Source organism: Bombyx mandarina, chromosome A1 (genome assembly GCF_030267445.1).
Source record: "Bombyx mandarina strain Sakado chromosome A1, ASM3026744v2".
Lineage (NCBI taxonomy): Eukaryota > Metazoa > Arthropoda > Insecta > Lepidoptera > Bombycidae > Bombyx > Bombyx mandarina.
The window spans coordinates 13,006,792-13,027,620 of record NC_143234.1 but is presented as its reverse complement, the minus strand read 5'-3'; the positions used below and the strand labels follow the sequence as shown (position 1 = coordinate 13,027,620).

At 40.9% G+C, this 20,829-nt stretch overlaps 1 protein-coding gene across 1 annotated transcript; it reads right to left on the bottom strand.

Annotated features, from left to right (window-relative positions):
- Positions 1-456: 456 nt before the first annotated feature.
- On the bottom strand, positions 457-20,366 carry Top3beta (DNA topoisomerase 3-beta). The gene is made up of 15 exons (XM_028178738.2): positions 20,123-20,366; positions 19,760-20,049; positions 16,589-16,808; positions 15,916-16,162; positions 15,395-15,512; positions 14,410-14,492; positions 11,841-11,977; positions 10,600-10,787; positions 8,974-9,090; positions 7,761-7,916; positions 7,394-7,648; positions 6,955-7,142; positions 5,657-5,809; positions 5,172-5,352; positions 457-4,504 (listed from the first exon to the last, which is right to left on the bottom strand). The coding sequence occupies exons 1-15, from the start codon at positions 20,211-20,213 to the stop codon at positions 4,361-4,363; spliced, it is 2,568 nt and encodes an 855-aa protein (XP_028034539.2). The 5' UTR covers positions 20,214-20,366; the 3' UTR covers positions 457-4,360.
- Between the last annotated feature and the right edge of the window lie 463 nt (positions 20,367-20,829).

The window sequence follows — 20,829 nt, the reverse complement described above, 5'->3', positions numbered from 1 at the left end:
GGTAACTACATTCCCGATCCTGCGGACAGAATGGAAAGCAGTCGACGTCGCCCAAAACACGTCATCTCGGATTCTCCCGATCCATTAACGGTGCTTTTAGGTACTTCAAGCACCGGTCACCGTTCTCGTCGAACCCGTCGCTTGCGACGAAGGGCTCGACGAGTAAATTAACTCTCAGACACAGCCCACTGAGTTTCTCGCCGGATCTTCTCAGTGGGTCGCGTTTCCGATCCGGTGGTAGATTCTGCGAAGCTCGGCTCTTGCTAGGGTTCGTGTTAGCAACGTCATCAGGTTTGAGCCCCGTGAGCTCACCTACAAAAGTTAGGGTTACGCTGAAATAGCCTCTCAAGGCTCTCAGCTTAGGTAGGAGAAAAAAAAAAAAAAAAAAAAAAAGTGTGTGTGTCCGCTCCGACGCACGACTGGAGTTTACTGGATATAAAAAATTAAACGAAACAATACGAGAAATAGTTCTATATTACGACAACACGATACACTACAGATTATTAACAAATTAACGAGACACAAAACAAACGACTAACAAATATATGAAAATACAATAATGAGAGAAACGCGCGATCAGTACGAGGCTTTGTGGCGGACTGCCGGCGCATGTACTAGCATGTCACACGAAATGCGCATAACGCATTTCGTGTGACATGCTAGTACGATTTTGGTCCCCATAATTTTCATACCCCGGGCCTATATATGTAAATCGATTCTAAAGGAGTAAACTCCAAAAATAGCGTTCAAGCTAAAACAAAATACCGTCAATCATACCCAATCTGAAGCGATAATTAGAAGCTCCGTAGAACGCAACACTAAACCGACTGAGTTGCAAAACCTAAGCAACCAAAACACGAGGTCAAATAAAACATTACATAGTTGATGACATTCATTTATATATTATAAATACAAATGTTACACACGCATATACAAATATAACCAAATATGCGTCTCGGGACGCCCGACACAAGTGATAGCTTAAGCCACGGAATAGATAAATAAGGTTGGAAAGGCCTTTGCTCTAATTTTGTATTAGAACCAGTGTCAACGCTTCATCCCCACTATTTTAATTTCTACACATACACATACTGTGATTACAAGTATTTCGCACACAACAAAAACACCCACACATAAATCTCAGGACAGATATTCGTTCGCAAACTAGCACAAAACACCCGTAAGCATACACACTCACACACGCAAAAAGGCAATAAAAATGTTCATACACGCTAGTGCTTGATAAAATCGATATTCTTTATCGATAAATTATCTGACGAATGAATGGAGAAAATGAAACATGAAATAATATTGAAAAAGAAAACTATTTTACTTTTATTAATTACAAATAGTCACTGTCCATGGAATAAAACGTATTTGTTAAGCAGTTGGCGCTTGCTATTAATTGCGAATGAATTTTTCAAAACTAAGTGTATTCTGATTTTTTTATGGTAAAATCATTTTCAGTAAAATATTTAGAGCAAATAGTACTCGTCTTTGTCTCCAGTTTCCTCTACCTGTCACGTCAATCCATTGTTCCCTGGCGTTAGGTTCTTTAGGAAACCTAAAATTTTTAATTTACTGCATAAGTCAAATAGCATATTACTTAGATTTTAATACGTCTTAGACAATATAGTAAATACCCGTAAATGAGAGGTCTACATGTCCCTTTATATTATACCTTCACATTAATTCAATGATAATAATTCAATAATAATAATACATATTTATTTTACTCAAAATACGTCTCACTAAGAATATACTAGGTATCATTAATTAAATATAAAATAATGCAAAAATTATCCATATCAAATGTAAATATAGTCGAGAATTCTGTCGATGATTTTATTTCACCACATGGTCACCTCACTATCGACAAACTGCACCACGGCCAATCAGGGCAAAGGCCGAAATTTCAAAGATTGCAGTGTAGAGAACGCAATGCATGTAGTACATTGGAAGCTGACTTGGTCATTGCGTTCATTGGGCGAGTACACATCGCGCAATGTATGCTATTTATAACTTGCTGCAATAATATTGTTAATGTTTGGAATTTCATAATGCTCAGTATATTTTTATGTTTTAGACAAATAATATTGTAATTAAATGGTAATTTCGACTTACCGATCGAAAGATATACCTCCTCGCTCTATACTTGAGGTCTGACTTTTTGTTTTACAAGTTATAATTGCACAACACGGCACTATAAAGCGGAGATCTGTTCGCCAAAGTAGTCCGAAGCGCACTAAACGCGGTGAATGAAAGAATCGGTCGAGTTATGTTTGTACAATCATAACTGTGGCACGCTTGCCCCGCCTACTTTACCATTCCAACCTTATTTATCTATTCCGTGGCTTAAGCTAATCTAAGTTGAACTATTTTACTTGAGAAAATCTTAGGTTATTACTTAAATTTTATGTATCTTAATATAATAATGTAAGAAAAATTGTAACTTGAATTGAAAAATTTATATAAATAGTTAGGAATTACACTCGTTTCCAGTACCGATGCCGTATGCGTGAGAGAGAGGGAAGCTAGACAGACTAACGCCGTAACGCGTCACGTAACGTAGCGGTTTACCGAAGCTATCACTTCAAAAGCATAATAATGGTTGATTCGAATTGTTCTTATATCAAGAAACATACAAACTATAGACTTATTAATAGATTAACTTGTAAGCGTTAACTTGTAAGTCTTGCTCTACGTAAGCGACGATATCATATTCACAAATAAAACAAGTTCTATTTCTATAATACAACATTATCAAACCATACAAAATTTAGTAGATTAGAAAGAGACATGATTTAATCAGCATATGTTATACATGAACACTACACTACAACTACGTATGTATGCTACAGACAGATTCAACAGTGTGCTTAGTGCGAGTTTTTTAACGTTCTCGGTAGCGTAAAAGTTAACCCAATTTTGTATGCATTTGAAACAGCGCCCCTAGCGGCAAACGTAGGCAAACGATCCCATTCTAAATCATAACTTTTACGTTATCGAGAACGTTAAAAAACTCGCACTTAACACACAGAGTATGATTTTAAAACTCAATTGAAAATCCCTTAATGATCCAGATCTCTAAGGTTTCTCCCGATCCACAAACGGTGCTTTTAAGTACCTCAAGCACCGGTCATCGTTCTCGTCAAACCCGTGGCTGGCGACGAAGGGCTCGACGAGTAAATTAACCTACAGACCCAGCCCACTGAGTTTCTCGTCGGATCTTCTCAGTGAATCGCGTTTCCGATCCGGTGGTAGATTCTGCGAAGCACTGCTCTTGCTAGGGCCAGTGTTAGCAACACTCCCGGTTTGAGCCCCGTGAGCACATCTACTCGCCCGGTTACGCTGACATAGCCCCTCAAAGCTATCAGCTTAGGTAGGATAAAAAAAAAAGTTTCTTCACCAGTTCGCCCCACTCTTGAGCTACAAGGGGCGTGAGCAATATACACACATATACACAATATGTGTAGTGCCTTTCAATATTAATTATATCGTAACTAGCTGACCCGGCAGACTTCGTAGTGCCTCAATCGATAAATAAAAGACCTAAACTTGTGTATAAAATAAACTTAACACAAACAAAACTAATCCATCCGACGGGGGACACATCAAAGGAAAAACAAGTTATTTTTATTTAATTCCGACCATTTTCATATATATCTACCTTTAGACGTTCTCTGGACTTCCACAAATAATTCAAGACCAAAATTAGCAAAATCGGTCCAGCCGTTCTCGTGTTTTAGCGAAGCTAACGAACAACAATTAATTTATATATATGGACCGTTTATTTTGAAAGTGGTGTAAGTCCATTTACAGCACATAAATATGTGTTATCGTAGTCTAATTAGCCAAAAACAAATTTATATAAACAAATTAAATGTTGATAAAACAATAGAAACAATGCCAGACCTCATATGATTTGCCTGTATTTTTAAATCAACAAATATTAATTTAATTTTCTCGAAACAAAAGAAAATGGACTTACACCACTTTCAAAATAAACGGTCCATATATATATTTAATTAAAAACATTAAAACGAAGCTATTACAATAAACGTAAAGACGTTTTTGATACGAGTCAAATAATAGCATATTTATCGATATAATAAATGCATAACATTGTATGTTCATAATCATGGATATCCCAAATCGAAAATTATAATCGAACATGATTGTTTCTAATGTTTCTCTGAAGATTAGTCGATAGGAGTAGAGCAAAAAGTATACACGTAAAACACGTGTCAAGTGCTAGCAATAAAATCGATTTTGGCAACTCGTTCGTATTGGAGTTGCGACGTTTTGTGACGCGACGCGCGGCTCACGTTCCCGGGGGGAGGAGGGTGAGGGCGGCTGGTCATACAAAGTACGCGGCTAGGAGCGCCATCTTGTCCTTGGGCTGCTTGGCCCGGTGCTTGTGCACCCGCGGCCGACCGCCCCGCCCCGCGCCCCGCGCCGCGCCGCCGCCCGCGCGTGACGTCACCGCACGGTGCTTCTCAACCTGCGACAAGTTTACATGCGCTGATTTTAGTTATTATGCATCGGACTTTTTGGCGGGAACGCGAGGAGTGAAGTTGTGTCATTAAAAGACGTCGTGGCCTAAGGGATAAGACGTCGGTGCATTCGTGTTGAGCGATGCTCCGGTGTTCAAATCCTGCAGGCGGGTACCAATTTTTCTAATGAAATACGTACTCAACAAATGTTCACGATTGACTTTCACGGTGAAGGAATAACATCGTGTAATAAAAATCAAACCCGCAAAATTATTATTTGCGTAATTACTGGCGGTAGGACCTCTTGTGAGTCCGCGCGAGTAGGTACCACCAACCTGCCTATTTCTGTCGTGAAGCAGTAATGCGTTTAATTTACGTTGTAGATGTCTATGGGCTCCAGTAACCACTTAACACCAGATGGGCTGTGAGCTCGCTATCCATCTAAGAATCTAAGCAATAAAAAAAATTTGTATGTATGGTAATCGGTCGAAATAACATTATTTGTGACGTCATTTGAGGTCGAAATGACCGACGATCTATCATCTATCTATCTACTTATACTAACACATCCCTATTCAGGGAATAGACCCTAGACAGGAATAGGGATGTGTTAGGTCGTCGTTCATTTAGGCCAGAAATGACGTCACAAATAATGTTATTTCGGCTTGCACTGACCAGGGCGCTGAAGATGGGCTCGCAGTAGAGGCAGGCCGTCATCTCGGTGAGCGCGGCCGGCAGGCGGGTCCGCTCGGGCCGGTACTCCACCGCCACCAGCTGCGCGCCGCACGCCGCGCACGCCTGCTCGCACACCGACACGCGCGCCGCGTCCTCGAATATGTTTATGATCACGTCGCACCTGCAGCAGACGACCGCCGTGGAGACAACGCAAGTGCGTGCGTGTGTATGTTGCGTGTGCGTGTACGTGCATGTGCGTGTGAGAGTGCGTGCGTGTGTATGTTGCGTGCGTAGGTGTTGTATGTTGAGTACATGTGTTTGTATGTGTACGTGCGGGCGTGTGTGAATGCCCGTGCATGCGTGTGTTTGGGTGTGCGCGTGTATGTGTGCGTGCGTGTGTACGTTTCGTGCGTGTATGTGTATGTACGCACGTGTGTATGTGCGTGCGTGCGTGAGCATGAGTGCGTGCGTGAGTGCACACGTACCGGTTGCAGGCGAGCTTCCAGCGCGGCGCGGCGGGGTCGAGCACGAGCACGCCGGCCTCGCACTCGACGCAGCCGGAGACCCCGGTCCAGTTGACGCCGTACGGACACGTGGGATGCGTGCACGAGTTGCAACCGAAGCCCTTCTTCATGTCCCTGTCGACAACAACACTCATTTATTTATTTATAACTTTATACACTAGACAGTATAAAGGCGGACTTAATGCCATAGGCATTCTCTGACAGTCTACCTTAGGGGGATGCAGAGATTAACCTTAGTAGGTGTAGTGTGATAGTGATATTACTTAACCATATGTGTATATATAACATACATAATATTTATAGATACAAATACTCGTACTTAAATAAATACATATACAAAAATATATACATATAAAAAATATATAAATAAATATTTACAATTAGATGACTTTGCTAACTCTCTGAGAAACAGATACTCATCAGACACTCATCTTACTCTGCTAGCTAATCTGGCTGCCTATTTCTGCCGTGAAGCAGTAATGCGTTTCGGTTTGAAGGGTGGGGCAGCCGTGTAACTATACTGAGACCTTAGAACCTATATCTCAAGGTGAGTGACGGCATTTACGCTGTAGGTATTTATGGACTCCGGTAACCACTTAACACTAGGTGAGCTGTGAGGTCATCCGCCTAACTATGCAATAAAAGAGAACCCTCAGACATAATCTACTGAGTTTCTCGCCGGATCTTCTCAGTAGGTCGCGATTCCGATCCGGTGCTAGATTTAGCAAAACACCGCTCTTGCTAGGGCCGGTGTTAGCAAATTCTCTCAAGTTTAACTCATGATCTCACCTACCCAACCACGAGTAGTTTGAATAGTCTAAGCTAAGGACGATTAAATAAAAAGTCTACTAATAAAACCGTGATGACTAAGGAGCTCACGACACGTCTGTTGGTAACCGATCACTGAAGCTGCCGAACACCAAGCCGACTTCAGGTACGAGATCGTTCTTTGCGTTTTTTATTTTTTTATTGCTTAGATAAGTGGACGAGCTCACAGCCCACCTGGGGTTAAATGGTTACTGGAGCCCATAGACATCTACAACATAGATGCACCACCCACCTTGAGATATAAGTTCTAAGATCTCAGTATAGTTACAACGGCTGCCCCACCCTTCAGACCGAAACGCATTACTGCTTCACGGCAGAAATAAGCGGTGGTACCTACCCGTGCGGACTCACAAGAGGTCCTGCTACCAGTAAATACATCGCGACGGTAAGAGAGCTCACACGCCTCCTCGGACCGCGCGGTCCAGACTGACCTGAAGGGCGGATGGTTGTAGCAGTAGGGGCAGAGGGGGAAGCTCTTCCCCTTGCTGCCGGAGGACCAGGAGAGCAGCTCGAAGTCGTCGAGCGGACACTTGAGCTCGCGGTAGATGCGGACGGTGCCGTTCTGCGGCAGGCAGTACGTGTCGTCGCAGTGCGAGCAGTGGAGACGAGCAGGCTTCGCCTTTAAGCAAACATTTTTTTTTTTAATAAGGGATTTTATACACCTGGTAACTAAGACCTTTAAGCTAAACTATAACCATAAAAACCATAACATATATATGCTATAATAATACCAAAAAAATCCATGGAATTTATTTAAAAAATATTGACCATCCTGATGTTGGTTAAGTGCCAGTTTCAAAATAAAAAAAGTTACAATTTAAAACATTATTTATGTATTCAGTAGATCAGTATGCTCAGTAGACGGCTGACCTGTATGTATCTCATGTAGCGCCTGCACTTGCCGCACCTGGACAGCGCCTTCCCGCTGGCCTTCAGCGACGAGAAGCTGACCTCGAACAGCTGGTCCATGCCCTCGATGGACCTCACGAAGTACTGAAACTTCCTACGGAATATCTCGGTGGTGTGCGACAGCACGGCGTGGAAGTCCGCGCGCCCCACGGCGATCAGGTTGAGCTGCTCCTCCACCGCCGAGCGCATCGTGGGCAGCACCAGCTCGGGGTCGATCTGCGGACGACAAGGGGGTCAGGCGGGGGTCAAGCGGGAAGACAGGCGCGGGGTGTCAGGCGGGACGTCAGGCGGGGGTCAGGCGGGGGTCAGGCTTGGGAGCCAGGCGAACCTTCTGGTATCCGTGCACGAGGACGATGCCGAGGTTGGTGGGCACGAGGCGGCGGCCGCTGCCCACCGTCACGTAGTTCCTCTGGCAGATGTTGTTGATGTGCACCGGGATGGACGCGTCCGTGCCGATGCCGTGCTTCTCCATCAGGGTGATGACCTGGGCAGTGGTACTGTGAGCACTCGTGCGCCGTGGCTCCGGGCTCATGGATAATTACCCAATTTAATTATAAAAAATACGTAATGTAACAAATATTTCGACAAACGACTTCCACTATGAAAAATAATAAAATCTGTGTAATTTAAATTGAAATCGCACAAATCTTACGTATAATTACTTATTTAGTTCTAAATTGGAAAAGGGCGTATTGTGATTGCGTATAATCCATGTTGCGGCCATACGATCCGGTTGGGGTCGGGGGAGTAACAGAGGGGGGTTGGGGGGTTACAGCCGTTATATACCAAGATTTCGATATCATGTCAGCTTCAAGATCGATGGCGACGTCCACGGACCGCGAACTAACTTCCCTACCCACAGCAACATAAGGCTTAACTCTAACTAAAGCGCCCTGTAAACGATCAAATTTGTTTGTCAAACTTTACGTTTTCATCAAACAACAGCTTAACCGATCAACCCAAAGATCAAACAAGTTTGTTAGCTTTCCCGTAGATTCAGTTTTCTCCTTGCCGTAACGAGACGTCGTGTCGAGCAACGACTGAGATCTTGTTGTACAAACATCCCTATACACGTTCAAACTTGTTTGTTTTTTAAGGGATTTTATGACCTGGTGACTAAGACCTTTAAGTCAAGTCTTATTTTAATTTAATTTATATTTTTAATTTTATGAAAAATGATAATATGGAGTGAAATGAAATGAAGATGATTAATTTGAGACATTAATCAACTGCGCGACGTTTGCGCACTTTCACAGATATGAAACAGTTAATAAACCACCGTTATTACACATTTAAACCTGAAGAAACGCTAAATAGACAAAATAAAACAAATCACACAACTTCACTCCTCGCATACCCGCCAAAAAGTCCTACATAGACTGTTTCACGAACGCGTCAAGCAAAGCTGCATACTGTCAAATTATTTGACAGGCACGTAAAATTTGACAAGCAGTTTGATCGTATACAGGGTGGTTTAGTCGTATGTCTGCTGCATTGCTAGGAAGGGTTCAGTGAAGGGTTCAGAGTCACACAGCAGGCACCTCGGACTCTGTGAGGTAGTCAGGCGGCGCGGTCTGGCACTCCACGAGGCGGTGGTCGTGCGCGCGCAGCACGTCGTCCACGTGCAGCGTCGGCACGAACTCGTCCTTGCCGAACGCCTGCAGACAACACGCACTCGTCTTACAAATGGGTCTGTATGTTTGTGCGTCTCTTTGTCCATATTACACGCCGAAACAAAACAATGGCTTGACATGACTTTTTAGCTCATTTGCTTTTTGATAAAAAAAGAACAGGTAAAGGCTACTTGTGGTGTGTGTTGGGAGAGGCCTATGTTTTTTTTATTGCTTAGATGTGTGGACGAGCTCACAGACCACCTGGTGTTAAGTGGTTACTGTAACCCATAGATATCTACAACGTAAATGCGCCACACACCTTGAGATATAAGTTCTAAGGTCTCAGTATAGTTACAACGGCTGCCCCACCCTTCAAACCGAAACGCATTACTGCTTCACGGCAGAAATAGGCGGGGCGGTGGTACCTACCCGTGCGGACTCACAAGAGGTCCTACCACCAGTAAAAAATGTCCAGCAGTGGACGACTGTGGGCTGTTGATGATGATGATGAAAGGTTACTTTTGACTCAAAAAATATGTATTCCTAGGGGCATTGCAATATTACTTAAAATGCCCCCCCTAACTATACTAAGCATATCCGGACTTCAATCTATAGTAATAAATATGGAAATGCCTGTTTGTTTTTTGTCTCTCTTCCACGTCAAAATGTAATGTGGCGGCAGTCATCATACAACGTAAGATATTTGCCTTATATTATTCGATATAAGATCTTCCCTTTGTCATTAACTGCCAAAGTAGAAATGGATTTTTTTTTTAATTCTTTATTAGAGCCATACACCTATTAGGTCAAGTCGGCTTAACATAAATATTTGATTAACATAAATATTTTAAAGTGATAACTTTGGGTCAGATGAGTGACATGGCCACTTTCTGTTGCGAAGAAATCCCCACCATATTCCCATAGACTAATGACGTTTTATTATCATAACAAAAATTCTTAATTCCTTGTTTCGCGTCGAAAGAAAATAACGGCTTGAAGAATTGAGCAACCCGAGCAATAATAATCATGAATTTGGGTAAAACGTAATCTTGGGAGAGTTCATTTATGAGCAGACGAGGCCGCGTGCAGAAGCTAGTTACTCCTAAAAACATTTTAATTACAAATATCTGATCCGATGCGTCTCACATCGACTGATACGACTAAGTCAGGCTTCAAATATTATAAATCGATTTTTGAAGTGAAACTTCTTTAGGTAAAATTTAACTCGCGACAGATACGTTACGGCTAGAGAGAAAAGATACAATTTAGGAAGAGCGAGAGTGAGAAAATAAACAGTGCGTCTCGCGAAGCACTCGACCGTGGATAGAGGGAAATGACAAAGCGAGCTAGGTCATTTCTCTTATACACAGCATTCCCTGTTACAAGAGTTTGATATAAGGATGAAAAATGAAGATAACCACTATACTACACACCGCAAAGAAGTTTCACTTCTTTCACTCGCACTAAGTTGTACGCGCACCATTTTTCTAAGTAAACCCAAGCATTATATTTAATTAAAGTTCCGAGGGTGGAGTGGTGGAGGAGGCGACGGACCTGCCAGTGCATGAGCTCGGTGTAGCCGGCGTCGAGCAGCGCGTTGCCGGTGTAGTGGAAGGTCTCGGCGGCGATGCGGAAGGTGATGGTGGTGGAGAGGAACTTGCAGTCGCGCGACAGCGTCGCTATGAAGTGCCGCGTCACGTAGTCGTAGATGCGCCACATGTCGCCCTCCAGCTCCGACTCCGCTGCGGACAATGACACTGACATTACACTCGTTCTTTTATTTCTACCTATCCTAGTAACCTCGAGGGGCTATACTAGATTATACTAGGCTTGAAGGGTGGGGCAGTCGTAACTATCTGAGACTTTAGAACTTATATCTCAAGGTGGGTGGCGCATTTACATTGTAGATGTCTATGGGTTTCGGTAACCGCTTAACACCAGGTGGGCTGTGAGCTCGTCCACTAATCTAAGCAATAAAAAAAAAAACAATATTAATCTATTCTCAATTTGACCACAGACTAAACAATGACAAAAGTTTGACAATAAACAAAGAGTATGTATGCATGTCTGTGTGCGTCGTGTGTTATTTAATTGATTTAATGTATTTCTTAGGCATAATAAAAAAAATTAGCATTTTGCACTCCTTCTCTATAAGTGTGGGAAATTTCAGACTACTCCGTCTGCGCATTTTTTGTAAAAAGGGGTACAAAGTTTTTGTTTCACGTATTAATATATAGATTAAAGAGAGTTACATACAGTACTACATAGATGGCGTTACTTGAGCACATTTTATATTATGTTATCTATATTCCAATAGTATATCTACATTAAGGGTAGGAGTAGGGAAACCCATCTCAATACATTAAAAAGTGTCCGCTAAAAGAGAGTCAATCAAGGACGCCATAGTGGCAAGTAGAAGTATTTTAAAAACGACGCAATAAACTATCACACTTCACACTGTTTAAAACTGCTATATTCACATCATCTCCACTTCCTACACTAGCGCCATTTCGGTGAGTCTTCCAACAATAACTTGCTCTTTACAGGTGAACACTTTTCCAACTTGTTCCCTATACAAGATTTAGCTTCTTACATCTACCCTCCATATATCACTAACATAATTGTAGTCATAACACACTATACCAAATAATCTCAATGTTTACATCCGCCATGCGAATAAAAAACTCCTTTTGCGGTAAAGAGACAGAGCACCCCCACTTAAGCTACAGTACAACTTAAAACTTCCATAGTCAAGTTCCTTTAACCGGTCAACCCTAATGAGGAGCGATACTAACAAGCAGCCCTTAAGGGGGTGATGGGGGGGTGGTCGCCCGCGTCGTGGCCCTTCTTCGGCTTGTTGATGCCGTTGGAGATCAGTGCCCGAACCTCTGCGCCCCACTTACTTGAGCTCTGCTGTTGACGGAGAGTTCCCCTGAAAAATAGCAGTGACTTTTTATTTCTTTTGTAAGCAGACGAGCTTTCGTCCAAGTTGATGGTAACTCGCTCGTCAACATCGCTCGTGGGCATCAACAATGCATAGGGCACAGTCGACCCGCTACATACTACCGAGAGTCAATTTTTTTTTTATTGCTTAAATGGGTGGACGAGCTCACAGACCACCTGGTGTTAAGTAGTTACTGGAGCCCATAGAGCCCAACGAAAATGCCGACACCCACCTTGAGATATAAGTTCTAAGATCTCAAGTATAGTTACAACGACTGCCCCACCCTTCAAACCGAAACGCATTACCGCTTCACGGCAGAAATAGGCAGGGTGGTGGTACCTGCCCGCGCGGACTCACAAGAGGCCCTACAACCAGTTTATCATCAGCATCAACATCAGCATCGGCATCAGCAATACATAGGGCACAGTTAAAGCCGCTACATACTACCAAGATGCTAGATGCCACTAGCCGATGACGGTCCTAGACTTTACGACCTTCTCCTACAGGGTTATAGGGACCACAAATGTCCCCATAGCAACTAATAATTATATGTATATGTTAGAGGTATATATTGCAATGATGCTACGTCAGTCTCGGGATTGTCGGGCTATCGATAGCACGTTAGATTGTAACCCTAATACCTAGTCAGTTCATAAATTCTGTCACATGTTTAATGTAAAATAATTGAAACAAGTTTATTCATTATGTAACCATTCATATACCAAAATGAACTTAACAAAACATAGATTCTTATGACACTAAAGTTTATTCAAAATGACCTCCGTGATTTTCAATACAGGCCTTCAATCTGCGCGGCCAGTCGTCTATCGCAGCACGAACGAGGTCCATGTCAATATCGGCGGCTGCCTTAATCAAGGATGTCTTGAGTGACTCCAAATTGGGATGAGGCTTTTGAGCACGCCTTTTCCTCCAAGTGTTGCCATATCTTGTAATCTAACGGATTCAAATCTGGACTGGAGGAGGGCCAGTCTTCGTGCCGGATGAAGTCGATTTCACGCGCCGCCAGCCAGTCTTGTGTGCTCTTCGCTCTATGAGCTGGCGCCGAATCTTGTTGGAATACCCAGTGCCTGTTATTGAACATGGTATGAGAAACAGGTTCCACAAGGTTCGTCAGGACTGTATTTTGATACATAACTGCATTCGTTTTTACACCTTTCTCACAAAAATGTACCTCTGTTAAGCCCCAATAAGAAACTCCCAACCATACCATGAGCGAGGATGGAAAATGACCTCGTTGGACACGCGGAATACGGTTGCTCGCTTCTTCACTACTGTGTGCGTACACCTTATCATTTTGTTTGTTGTAGCTCTCTTCTACGGTAAAAATTTTTTCATCCGAAAAAAGAATTTCCCGATATTTTTTTCCCGCGTACCGCTTCAACAAAGCGCGGCATCTCTTCAGTCTCAGGTCCATTAGACGAGCATTCAAACGATGTCCTGTTTTTCTTCGATATGCCCGAAGCTCAAAGTCTTCATTTAACACCCTTTTCACCGTGGTTCTGCTTAACCCCATCTGAAGGGCCAACAGTTTCTGCTTACGTTTGGGATTTCTTTGAATTCGCGCCTTCACAGCTTTTATCACTGCTGGAGTCCTAACAGACCGAGGGCGACCACTTCTTGACCTGTCATCTACACTAGAGTCTTCATTGTATCGTTTGATGGTACGATAAACGAATCTTTTGGTTATATTCAAATTTTTCAGTATGTTAAAAATTTGAATTGACGCGTAACCGCAACGATGCAACGCAATAACTGCAACACGGTCTTCTTTAAGCGTCCACTCCATATTGTAAAAATGAGTAAAATTCTAAAAGTATACATTTTTATTTTCATGAACAATTCGTAATTCGAATTCAATAAACTTTTTTGTGGCCAGCATTCTAAAAGAAAAGTTTTTATTGTGTGACAATACTTATGACCTGACTAGTTATACGTTAGTCACTTAATTGAACACGTGTCTTATTAATCCTTACCCGATATAGAGACTCAACAGGGTGTACTATAAATCTACAAGTTTACAATTGTTTGCTATATTTTATATTTAAACGTATGGTACCCCATAACACAGGGGAATCGTAATTTAGGGGCCGGATAACTGTGCGTGACTTGTTCCCAGTTATTTATTTATACTAATATATAAATCTACAGTGGTTTTTACGGATGTTCCGTTATAACTACTGAACTATGCATCCGATTGACTTGACACTTGATATCCATGTAGAAAATACATGTACTTAATGGATAGGCTAATATTTATATGAGTGTTGGACTCCTTACACCAGTTGTGGGGGCGTTAATGACGAGAATCTTTGTGGGGGTGAGAAAAAAATTATGTTAATTTTAAATGCCCAGCGAAGCGGACAGGTACAGCTAGTTTATTTATATGAAGCTTTACTCACATGAGATCAAAATGCTCTGAGTAGCTGGTGGTTTCTGTGCGAGGGTACGAGATGTATCCTTGAGTGTACAGCCTCTCCGCAACCTGGAAACATAAAACTGTATCTTGTAGTACTCATGCTTTCAAAATAGACATTAACTTGATTTCGTCTCATTCTAAGAGTTTGTTTGTCCTGTAACATTAAATGTTAATGTTTTTTTTTTGCTTAGATGAGTGGATGAGCTCACAACCCACCTGGTGTTAAGTGGTTACTGGAGCCCATAAACATCTACAACGTAAATGCGCCACGCACCTCGAGATATAAGTTCTCATATAAGGTCTCAGTATAGTTACAACGGCTGCCCCACTCTTCAACCCGAAACGCATTACTGCTTTACGGCAGAAATAGGCAGGGTGGTGGTACCTACCCGTGCGGACTCACAAGAGGTCCTACCACCAGTGATTACGCAAATTATAATTTTGCGGGTTTGGTTTTAATTACACGATGTTATTCCTTCACCGTGGAAGTCAATCGTGAACATTTCTTGAGTACGTATTTCATTTGAAAAATTGGCACCCGCCTGCGGGATTCGAACACCGTTGCATCGCTACATACGAATGCACCGGACGTCTTATGCTTTAGGCCACGACGACTTTCAGACTATTGCGCTGAGTTCGTACATTTTTCGTTTTGTTTCCAGAAACAGCAATGATACTATCCTTATGTCTAAGGATGGTGACGGCACTTACACTCATGGGATCCAGTAACTAATTAGCATCGGTTGAGTCGCGAGCTCATTAACACATCATTAACTCAAATTCTATCCATTTATAAAAAAATTAACGAAAACTCGACATCAAAGTCAAGAAGTTCTTTTTTTTAAATAGTTTTTATTCTGTTTCGTTCGTGACTTCTGTTCTTTTAAATCACAGCCCAAGTCTCTCTGTATCACTAAGCATAAATTACTATAAACCATAAAAAAAAATAAGTAAACCATGAATCATACCGCCATTGCATGGTGCGGTCCCATCCCCAGGCCGGCGCTGGCGACCCTCATCAGTTCCACTGTGTTCAGAGCAGTTGGACGCGCCTTCACTTTCTCTTTGGCTTGGATATTGATCACACTTAAATATCACAAAAAATAAAGCAAAAATGAGGATTCACTTTTTTTTCAACAATTCTGGTCATCATTACATAGTATAAAACAAAGTCGCTTTCTCTGTCCCTATATCTGTCTGTCCCTATGTATCCTTAAATCTTTAAAACTACGCAAGGGATTTTGATGCGGTTTTTTTAATAGATAGAGTGATTGAAGAGGAAGGTTTATATGTATTATAATAACATCCATTAAACAGTGGAGAAATCAATAATAAATTACAGTTTCCGAAGCGAAGCGAGGGCGGGTCGCTAGTATTTGATAAACACAGTATATTTCCATTATCTAAATTAATGAATTAAATCAATGAACTTTTACGGTAAGATATCAACATTTATCTGATACCTGTCTGTCATGTTAGAGAAACTTACGTAGCTTCTTTACACTCCTTAATTCCTGAGAGGAACATATTAGCAATATCCTTCTCAAAAGATCTGACGCGTTTCCACTCAAGCGGCAATTCCCTCCCTTCAGACGTACTAGCCGTTACACGCAACACCCAGTAAGTTTCTGGCTTGAAGGTTTGGATCTCGTCGTGACGCTGCACGCAAAACCCCAGGGTCGGAGTCTGGCATGGACCGTACGATATGAGTGAAGCATCCAAATCTCCATACCTTCCTGTTGAAAAACAAAATTTAAAGCTAGTATCTTATCAGTGAGTTACGAAAATCATTTCTCATCATCTCCATCTCCAACTGTCCACTGATGAACATAGGTCTCACCAACTGATGTCCTTATTTCGGTAGCCCATCACAAAAATACTTAGTGCAGTCATATCACTATGCTGTGGTTCAATGACAGCTTACTACAGCTTACTATAGCTTATTCATGAGTTTTTGAGTTCACAGTAAAGCCCTATTTTTCAACACATTGACACTCACTGCTGGACATAGTCCCCTAATTAACACAGCCAGGTGTGTTCAAAGCTCATTCATTTTCACATCTATACTAAGAATTACTATCTATCTAAACTATATACATCTATAATAAGAAACACTGCATTTCCCTTTTGTCTTTGATGCCACACTAACATTCAACAAATACCTTGAAAATATTTAGTTTGAAATCTAGTAAAAGCACATCCAATTCTCAAATCGAGTTCTTGACGAGCATCAACACTTCTAGATTGATTTTCATTGGGTCTTCCGAGATTCAGCATGGCTGCTTTGATGTCCTTTTCTGTGATAGCCGAAAAGTGGGCCCGGTAGGTAACAAGGGGCGAAAGAACATCTCCTTTCATATAAGGTTGCACGCAACTCATTACCTACAACAAAAATTTAATTTATCTATTTATTTATTCTTAATTTAAACAGGACAGGATGCCTGGACTGTTTATGTGCTAGTCTTTAAGAGTTTCAGAAAAACTTTCCCTTGACTCGTTTTATTTATATTTCATGAATATGAATTGATTGATACTCAGAAAATTAAGGTTTCCTATAAATGTATATAATAATTTAAATGTATTCCTAGATGTAGCACTGGACCTCTTAATGTAAATTGAGATAAAAGGGATAATTACATATGTAGTTGAAGAAAATCCTGGTAAGTATTAAGTAAGTCCTGGTAAGTAGCCCAAGAAAGAATTAATACAATACCAAAGCTTTAAATTCAACTTAAATAAGTCATGATTATCAAAAACTCATTATAGTGAAACCGTGTGGTAAAGTATTAGTAGTGATCTAAGATCTTTTATTGCAGTTCAAACCTTTGAGGTTGAATGGTGAAATAACTATACAATTTTTAAATATCAGATGATGAAATAAACTCAAGTTATGATATGAACATATGAAGATATGAACATATGACAAAGATATGAACTTAAAACTTAATGCTTTATAATTGAATGCCCCTAGCATTATTACTATCATTCTTCTTTATAGTCTTACTGCAAAAATAAAGGGTAAGAATAAGAGAATCCCAAAATATAGGTTGCCTACATATTAACAGGCCAATAGATTTTTTTATTTAGTCTACATGGGATGGCGAGAAATGTTATCAAAATCAATCCAACCATTTCATAGTACTAGTGGTCAGCCAGTGGTCGAAACTTGACCATAATGAATTGAAATTATAAGTTTGTACATTATTATGATTCTATTGTTCAAAGACCTCTTTAATCACAGATTTCACCAAGGGTATTAAATTAGACAAATAATATTAAAGAGAAACAATATAAATCTATCCTCAATTTGACCAGACTTTAAATAATAACAAAGTTTGGTAATAAAAAAAGATAATACTTATATGCATGGTGTGTGTGTGTGTGTGTGTTTGTGTGTGTGTGTGCGTGTGTGTGTGTGTGTGTGTGTGTGTGTGTGTGTGTGTGTGCGCGTGTGTGCGCGTGTGTGTGTGTGTGTGTGTGTGTGTGTGTGTGGGAGTGTGTGTGTGTGTGTGTGTGTGTGTGTGTGTGTGTGTGCGTGTGTGTGTGTGTGTGTGTGTGTGTGTGTGTGTGTGTGTGTCTGTGTGTGTGTGTGGGAGTGTGTGTGTGCGTGTGTGCGTGCGTGCGTGCGTGCGTGCGTGCGTGCGTGCGTGCGTGCGTGCGTGCGTGCGTGCGTGCGTGCGTGCGTGCGTGTGTATAATGTTTTTTTTATTGATTTAATGTATTTTTTTAGCATAATTTAAATTAAAAAATCCTGCTTCTCTATGTGGTAAAAGACAATGCCCATTTTGTATGGGCGTTTGGGCCCCTAAAAAAAGTTGTCCTGTCATGATGGTTTTCACTTAATTTGATAGACAAAGAAATATCGTTTCATATTCAGAAAACGATTTTTATATTCTCACCCAGGTTTAAGAGAAATCTGTTTTTTTCTGCAGCTAAAATTAAGTTGTTAATTGTTTTCTTCGAAATCAATCATCGCTCTCATAATTATTTACAGTATTAAATAAGTTAATACTGGTTAATGTTGCTAGAAATAAGCCCTTACGTACATTTTATTATTATTATATCCTCATATTAATAATAAAATGAAATGAAAATCCGGAAGCCGGCAACGATATTGTTGTTGTTGTTTTTAAATTCACCAATAAGCAGGCAAAGAGCGTAGCCTATACAGCCTAGTCTGTCGAAGTTATAAATTTTTTATGGCAATAAAAAGCCGGTGTATCTATTTTTATTGCTTTTTGGGAGTTTTGACGTCAACTCGACGAATACCACATTGACTGAGCATGAGTTTGCTCAGACCTTTTATACACAATATTACAAATACAAATAATACAAATTACACAATAAACTATTAAAAAAACATTAAAATAAAACTTCAAGTGACGCTTCACTCGGGTTGCTGCTAAAACTCTCTGATCATATTATATATAATAAGAATAGAGTAATGGTAGGCCATTGAGATTTTTACTAATGGAATCATTAATATCTAAAAATATTAAATAAAATAACTCATGGTTTTAAGTAATAATTATCATTACAATATATAAATATTGAATTGAACAAAAATAAACTAAAAAGTCTGTGAATTATAACCATTAGCTTTTTATTTGTTGTTCAAGTCACAGACAACTCTTTCGTTTGGCAGCATATAGGTTTACTATAAGGCTGTATGGACTAACAAGCCCTTTGCCTATTGACGAATTTAAAAACTATGGCACTAAGTTTTGGGATGTTATCAAATAAGTAATTTATTTTTTTGTAAAACAATACCTGGGCGAAAGAAATGTTGATGCATAAACTAAACAACGTAAAAAAATAAGGCATAGTTTTTAAGTACAAATAGTTTAGACATAAAGTTGGCCCACTTTTGGGCATTGTCCTTTCATACTCTTCCAACGGCACAATTTTCATAAAAGGCTACAAAGTTTTTGTTTCACATTTTAATATATAGATGAAAGATATGTATCTATACACCTACTTTTGTATACACATAAAACTTATGGTAAGCTTTAAATAATTTTTGCATTTAAATAGGTTCATGAAATAGCTCAGCAAAGTAGCAATCCTCTTGAATTTTGAGGCATATCTTTGTTGAATGAGGTTTGAAAGTCTTTAGAAATAAGCTGCAGCAATTTGGCCCTCACATTGCTGATTAGGGACATTAAGTATTAGGTGGTATGATTAAAAAGATGTGGAATGTGATTACCATTGCTTCTAATACAACCCGAAGCAATTTTGAATGAATGACCAAGGTTTTTATGAATGTTAATTCTCTTTAACTTGAAAGTAGTAAATAAACAGCTGTATTAAATGTTCAATTACACGAAACTTACCTCGAAGCAAATATTCTCCCCTTCTTTATCACAATCCAACCACAGTATTAGATAATCACAACCCCTTGACTCCTGGGCTAGAAAAGCCGGTATCCTAAGTCGTGGCATCGATTCTTTCTTTTCCGTCGGACAGATGAACAACTCAACGGGATCTACCTTATCCCAATTGTTGTATTTCCCGGTGAAATCCAAAGTCATAACGTGACCACAGACAGAAGTCATTTTGAAACGAACCGAATCGTTTTTGAACATCCCGGTCCATTCGTGGATAGAACATGCTGTATTCATACCTTAAATGTGAAATTATTCATTGAATAAATTAAATGCATTTCACTTGCGGAAAGCTTTTAGATAAATTGTAACCTTTAGTTGTAGTGCATTTGCCATTGCTAAGTATGTTGGCTAGATTTTGGGCCAACGATGGCTTTTCCGCCACCATAAGAGCTGTCTTCATGATTAGGTATTTATTGATTTTGTTTGATTTACCAATTAACTGATAGATATGACCCTCAATTTAAGTTTAAACTAAATTAAGTGGGTGCCAATTTTCTGTACCCATATTTTGTTTTGCATGCTAAATTTTTTGACATAACCTTGTCAATCTAATTTTTTTTTTTTTTTCTCAGGAGGAAATTGCCGGACTCCCACCCTCCACTGGGGATGGAGGGTGGGGCATGTCGGAGTCGAACCGACTAAAACCTCCTGTCGCTCAACAACCAACGTCCAACCCTCGCATGAGACAGAACTCATGAAAAGGCAAGGGGAGGAGAGTGAAGCGTTTAGTGCGGAGCACATCTCTCCCATCACCCTCCCACTCGGGACGCCGCGGCGCCGGGCCAGCGATCGTCAGCGCCACGACCACCAGCCCTCTCGGTCGGCAGGCTGTCCGAAGCCCGCCTAGATGGCGCCGGTTTGAATAGGTTATCCTACGAAATACCCCGCTGGGTCAGAACCAGCGTGGGTCGAGGATAGCCGGCCTTCCATCACCCGGATGCTCTTGCGTAAAACGCGTGCAGGGCAGCTTGCTCGTCGTCTTCTTAGGCCCCCTTCGCCGGGCCCCAGACCGACAT

Excerpts from the sequence above, each read along its gene's own strand:
- Top3beta (XM_028178738.2), bottom strand. The coding sequence starts at position 20,213 with ATGAAGACAGCTCTTATGGTGGCGGAAAAGCCATCGTTGGCCCAAAAT. Across the intron at positions 5,810-6,954 it reads TACAACCATCCGCCCTTCAG|GGACATGAAGAAGGGCTTCG; the intron begins GTCAGTCTGGAC and ends TGTTGTCGACAG. Across the intron at positions 5,353-5,656 it reads TGGAAGCTCGCCTGCAACCG|GTGCGACGTGATCATAAACA; the intron begins GTACGTGTGCAC and ends CGTCTGCTGCAG.